The 6,628-nt window shown below is 43.2% G+C and overlaps 1 protein-coding gene across 1 annotated transcript; it reads left to right on the top strand.

The window, feature by feature from the left end:
* The first annotated feature begins 1,591 nt into the window (after nucleotides 1-1,591).
* On the top strand, nucleotides 1,592-4,034 carry lrrn1 (leucine rich repeat neuronal 1). Its single transcript, XM_071922975.2, has one exon. It carries the CDS (start codon nucleotides 1,628-1,630, stop codon nucleotides 3,779-3,781), a length of 2,154 nt encoding a protein of 717 aa, XP_071779076.2. The 5' UTR covers nucleotides 1,592-1,627; the 3' UTR covers nucleotides 3,782-4,034.
* Nucleotides 4,035-6,628: the final 2,594 nt, after the last annotated feature.

Genomic DNA, 6,628 nt, shown 5'->3' with positions numbered 1-6,628 from the left:
ATCTGCTAATCCTGATTGGCACAGTCAATCTTGACCATATACACTGCTTTAGCTTAAAGAGCAGATATACTGTATGCATTACCCTTATTTCACCCATGCTCCGCCCTCTCCCATAGGAAATCCCCAGCACAGGAGGACTGGAGTCTCCCTGGCCCTGTTGCCAGGCAGTTTGCATCCAGATGAATTAGTCAGCTCTCTTGTTTGAAAGCCTCTTAAGCGCTATCTTCTTAAGCGAGCGTCGACCGTAGAGCTGTGTGGTTGAGAAGGCCGCAGCACTGTGGCGCTGCCGTATGGCCCTGCACTGGGTGGGGTACCTCCTTTAGTAAATAGATCTAATTGAGTAATGGGATCTTTTAAGTGTTGCTCCAATGTGCCATGCAGGATACTGCCAGTGCACAGGCTTGTTAAAGAAATGCTTGTAACCTAATCCTGTTAATAAAGCTCCTCTGCAGCAGTGATAAGGGATAAGACTGTTGCACAAGTATGTGGATATATTAGTATGTGAGCAGAATTAGCGGGACACATATCTGATATAAAAAAGACAAAAGAAACATGACTAGCAAAGGCAGGGTGCACGCCAAATCACCACATCATTAAGCATTTGAAATGATTATCCTGTTCCATCCTGTTCCACACCATGCGTATGCTGTAGCAAATGTGGCATTGATGTCGATGAAAAGCTTCCTATTGTTAGCCAGAGTTAATGCTTTACCTTCCAAGTCATTGGAGTTAGTGTTAGTGCCATATGGGCTAGCAGATGCCCAATGCACCTCTCAGGAGCTCCCCTTCACTGAACTGAGCGATTGGGCTGGATAAGGGTCTTTAGTCCTCTCACAAAAAAATACATTATTTTTTAGAGTTATAGAAACTGCTTAAAGTTTTGAAATTCTTCTTTCTCCACCCAATCATTTTGGAAAAAATCCTAAAACTGCTGAAACTTTTTTTTTTTTTTTTCATGTTTGCCCCAAATTCAGAATGCTGAGGACGCTTCATTAAAAATTAAGATGCGTGTCTTTTTTTTCTTTCTTTGAGGCATGGCACATACTAATATCTCATAGTATTTAATGATGTTCGGAGAAGCTAATGATCGAGTCCTTATGGGCCTGTTGGATAGATGAAAGCCCTCAATGGAATTTGATGTGTTTCCAAGTAGTTCACAGCAGTGTTTTTCTCCATTGTGCATGCATTGTAATGAGCTGATCTAGCGTTTTCTCAAAACTGATGATACTGCATATAACTCACAATCTCACAAGAATATTGTGAGAAACAGTTGTTCTTCTAAGCCACTCTTTTGTCTTAGTAATTACTACAGTTACAAGGAACATGTAATATTATGTAATAATTTCATAATTGTTACATACTAGAACACAATAGTTCTGTACACTATACCCTTGTCATTATAAAAGTGGGGCAGAGATTGTTAGTTTCCTTTTAATGACATATTTTTTTTGTGTTTCTTTTCTAGATTTATCCTGCCGCTCCAAGATCTTGCTGTAAGAAAAACTAAACACTGGGACACAACTCGTCCATTTCACTGGGCTGAAAGAACTAATTAGTGGAAAGTGGTTGATGACTGTAACACACTATCTCCCAAGGTCATCTGCCCCTCCTCCTGTTCCTCCCCAGCATGGCTAGACGGAGGTTAGACTACTGTCTTCTGGGCCAGTTGTTCATTGGCTTGATCCTGGCATCTATTGGACTATCCTTTGTCCAGAGCAATGAGTGTCCCCAACTGTGTGTGTGTGAGATCCGACCCTGGTTTACACCCCAGTCCACCTACAGAGAAGCTATTACTGTGGACTGCAATGACCTGCGCCTAACACGCATCCCAGGGAACCTCTCCAGCGACACTCAGGTTCTCCTCCTGCAGAGTAACTACATTGCCAGGACCAGTGAAGAGCTGGAGCAACTCTTTAACCTGACTGAGCTGGACTTGTCCCAAAACAACTTCAGCAACATTCGGGATGTGGGCCTTACCAACATGTCCCAGCTCACCACCCTTCACCTGGAGGAAAACCAGATCACAGAAATGCCCGATTACTGCCTGCAGGACCTTAGCAACTTGCAGGAGCTCTACATCAACCACAATCAGATCAATTTGATCTCTGCCAACGCCTTCTCTGGGCTCCACAACCTGCTCAGGCTTCACCTCAACTCCAACAAGCTCAAGGCCATTGATAGCCGCTGGTTTGACTCTACACCCAGTCTAGAGATCCTTATGATTGGGGAGAACCCAGTTGTTGGAATAATGGACTTTAACTTCAAGCCACTGGGTAACCTGAGAAGCTTGGTTTTGGCTGGAATGGATTTAACAGACGTCCCTGGAAATGCGTTTGTGGGACTTGACAATCTTGAGAGCCTCTCTTTCTATGACAATAAGCTGGTCAGAGTTCCTCAGAGAGCCTTGCAGAAACTACCTAATCTCAAGTTCTTGGATTTGAACAAAAACCCTGTGCACAAGATTCAGGAGGGAGATTTCAAGAACATGCTGAGACTGAAAGAGTTGGGTATAAACAACATGGGAGAACTGGTCTCTATTGACCGTTACGCTCTGGACAACCTTCCTGAGCTCACCAAGCTGGAGGCTACAAACAACCCCAAGTTCTCCTACGTCAACCGCCAGGCCTTTCGTGATGTCCCAGCCCTGGAGAGCCTTATGTTGAACAACAATGCCCTGAACGCCCTCTACCAGTCCACCGTCGACACTCTGCCCAACCTGCGTGAAATCAGCATCCACAGCAATCCGCTCCGCTGTGATTGCGTTATCCAGTGGATGAGCTCCAATAAAACCAGCATCCGCTTTATGGAACCACTGTCCATGTTCTGTGCCATGCCAACAGAGGTCAGGGGTCAGCATGTGAGGGAGGTGCTGCAGAAGGACCCACTGGACCAATGTCTGCCCATGATTTCCCATGACACCTTCCCCAACCACCTCAACCTGGACATTGGCATGACTGTGGACCTGGACTGCAGAGCCATGTCCCAGCCTGAGCCTGAAATCTACTGGGTTACACCTATGGGGAACAAGGTAATGATGGACACTCTATCTGACAAGTACAGCCTCAACAATGAAGGAACATTGAGAATTTCTCATATCCAGGTAGAGGACTCTGGCAGATACACCTGTGTGGCTCAGAATTCAGAGGGAGCTGACACAAGAGTGACGGCCATACGGGTGAACGGTACTCTCCTAGACAGTACTCAGCTTATGAAGATCTATGTCAAACAGACAGAGTCTCACTCAATCCTGGTCTCCTGGAAAATCAACTCAAATGTAATGACCTCCAACCTCAAGTGGTCGTCTGCCACCATGAAAATAGACAACCCGCATATCACGTACACTGCCAGGGTACCTGTGGATGTCCACGAGTACAACCTCACACATTTACAACCAGCGACCGAGTACGAAGTCTGCCTCACTGTCTCCAACATCCACCAACAGACACAGAAGTCATGTGTAAACGTTACGACAAAGCAAGCAACCTTTGCTGTGGAAATATCTGACCAAGGGACCAACACTGCTCTTGCGGCAGTAATGGGAACAATGTTTGCAATCGTCAGCCTGGCCTCCTTGGGCGTGTACATCGCCAAGAGGTGGAAGAGGAAAAACTATCATCATTCCCTGAAAAAGTACATGCAGAAAACCTCATCCATCCCATTAAATGAGTTGTACCCTCCTCTCATCAACCTGTGGGAGGCAGACAGTGAGAAGGACAAAGAGGGCTCCTCAGAGACCAAACCTAGCCAGGTGGACACTACACGCAGCTATTACATGTGGTGAGAGCTACTACTACCTATGGAAAATCCAGAGACACGGTTCTTTCAGGAGCACAAATATACATATTTGCTTCTTTGTGTAAAAGTGAAATGAAGTTGTTTTGTTTCGGTTTGTTTGTTTTCTTCAGTTCCTTCGGCTTTGCTCATTGAGGCAAAGGACAAACTGATATTTCAGATTTTTAGTTTAGCATATTGCCTTTTTCCCTCTTGCCCCTTATTGACACTCAATATGGCAGCTTTGTTTAGCTTCCTGAACTTGGTAGTCACTGTGCTTTATTTTTAGTACTTGTTTTGATTAGCACAGCATGAGTATTGTCATGGATTCAGTATGGGTGAGCGGAGAAGCTGAAATCTGATCCATTTTGACTTGTGTCTCTGGCAGAATTGTTAGAGACTGCAATGTTTCTTTCTCTCGTAAAAACAGTTTAACTGTTGACTGTTGTGCACTGAAATATATATACAAATTTGTCTATCAACTCAAATATAAGCTGACAAAGTACGTTTAGACTTGATATACCGTCTATTGAATAATGTTAGCAATTCTTCTGTAATGTTGTATCAGCTATGATTTCATTTACTTTTTTTGGACATTAACAAACAGTAAGTTTGATTTAGAATTTAAGTTTGCAGAGCAACTACTGTAAACCAGCAATAGAAATATGAATGTTATAAACTAGGTAAGTAGATGTAAGGCTTTTTAAATTTCTCAAATATTTCCTTTTTTATTTTGCTAGAATATGTCTACAATCACTGGTTTTGTTGTGGTTTACACACACAAACATGTTGTTTATTAAGGAACAAGTAAAATAAAATCTTCTTTCCTCATATTTTTTATACCATGATTTCAACATCAAGTGTCATTTTTACATTGTTTACATACATTTAATAAATATGCTTTGGAGAAACATTAAACATTCACAGGTTAAAAATAAAGGTTTACACCCTTAAACCAGGCTACTCTGCTGCATAGCTACATAATACAAATGTAATGCAAATAAAATTAGTGTCTTACATTAATGTCTTACATTAGGATATTATAACAGTGTGATGGTGCGTAGCCGTAGGTTTCGAGGTAGGCTACAATGTAAATTTTGATAGAGAGAGAAAGGAAGATGCAAACCACAGTGTATGTGCCTCTGCAAAAGCAATTATCAGAGAATAATTAAAAATCCAGCCCCTTTAGACTTCAATTACAGCACCAAACGCCTCCGAGTATACAACTCTGCAAAAACTCCAAATCAGGAAATGTATCTTGTGTTCACATCCTGCCCGCTGTCATTCTTATGATACCAACCCTTCTGCACCACAAAGCATTAGAAAGGAAGGAGAGTAGGGAGTATGCTAGAAGGATACGATGTGACTGGGACAAGATCAAAGAAGATGGTGATTATGGATAATGGACGCTTATAACAAGCAGAGACTGCAGCATTATTTGACACTAAGCAACCCTGTTGTAATCAGCCAGATGCTAGCCGCTTCATATTCTCAACACCATTTTTATAGCATGGAATTTACAGTACCGGTCTGAGACTGTAGATTACACATAATTGTGCCATTTATTGATGTTGATTGTTTTTTCTTCATCTTTGTCAGAAAGATGAGATGAAACAACCATTTTGTATCTGCTTCCTCTGCACAATCCAAAGATGCAGTATTATGAAGGCTGATGTTGGATTCTGATGTCGAATTGCCTGCCACCCATCAAAGTCTCTGCGAGGCCCATAACTCCACCTCAATGCAAATCCCAATCTCAGTGGCTCACTGTCTAGAAAAGTGGATCTCCATTGGGAGCCAGGAGCTCTGTTTGTTTCTGATGTTGACTGACAGCTCTGGGCTTTGTGGTGCAATCAAACGATCTCCGTTTAGTTTCCCCTGACAACATACTCATTCTCCTGTTCTCCTGCACGCCCGCTCCGTCCCTCCTCTCCTCGATTATTGCTGGAATTGAGACAAATATTCTTCTGTGCGGAGAAAACAATGTACAAATCCTCAAGCATTCTTAACTTTGCCTTTGTAGATAGCAGCTGTTCTATCATCATCATTGATTATCATCCAAGTTTACAGTTTTGTAGAACAGGATCCGATTGAAATGACAATATTGACAAATGTGTGATGGCCATCTTTTAACAATGGTTGATGTAATAGCTACAGTATCTCTGGGTTTTACTGAGGAAGCAGTACAGAAATGCCTCCTGTGTGTGTGTGTGTGTGTGTGTGTGTCTGTTCAGGCTGTTTTAAAACTACTCTTAACCCTGCTGAAAAATTAGATTTCAGACTTACTGATAGTGAAATAGGCTAAGGCGAAACACTTTCTCCTACTACTGCCTCTCTTTGTCTTGAGATGTCAGGAGGCGCTGCAAAAAGAATGTCAGTGAATGTCACAAACCCTTCAGGGAGACTTGCGTATGTGCTGAGAATGATGGACAGAGGGAAAAGACAGCAATAGGTTGGGCTACTGTCAAACCTGTACATTGATATCGCTACGTTGAGCAACCCCGTTGCCTTCCTTTTATCTACAAGGCATGGACACCCCTTTATATGCCCTCAATGGGTAGCCTAGTAGGAGACTGGAAATTAGCTCGGCGGGACAGCTATCAATGAAAGCTTTTCAAAGCGTGTGCTGGAGTCTGCGCCATGTCCCATCTCAGTGGCCTGTTTCCATGACAACCCCTCCCTGCATCCACCTGCGGATGCTGGCAGCCGAGCGCGAGGAGTCCCCAGAGCCTGAAATACCACTGACAAGGTCAACACCCCGCAGGTGGGAAACCACTAAAACATCATGTACGCTTTCAAAGGTGTGGAGAGAGAAAAGCTCCATCTTGGCACTGAAGGTGAAGTATAACGGCACTGA

The sequence above is a fragment of the Centroberyx gerrardi genome, chromosome 5 (genome assembly GCF_048128805.1).
Source record: "Centroberyx gerrardi isolate f3 chromosome 5, fCenGer3.hap1.cur.20231027, whole genome shotgun sequence".
NCBI classification, from domain to species: domain Eukaryota; kingdom Metazoa; phylum Chordata; class Actinopteri; order Beryciformes; family Berycidae; genus Centroberyx; species Centroberyx gerrardi.
The sequence above is the reverse complement of the archived record's forward strand: the minus strand, read 5'-3'. Positions and strand labels throughout refer to the sequence as shown.

What these genes read in the sequence shown, in the direction of transcription:
- lrrn1 (XM_071922975.2), top strand. Translation starts at nt 1,628, where the DNA reads ATGGCTAGACGGAGGTTAGACTACTGTCTTCTGGGCCAGTTGTTCATT.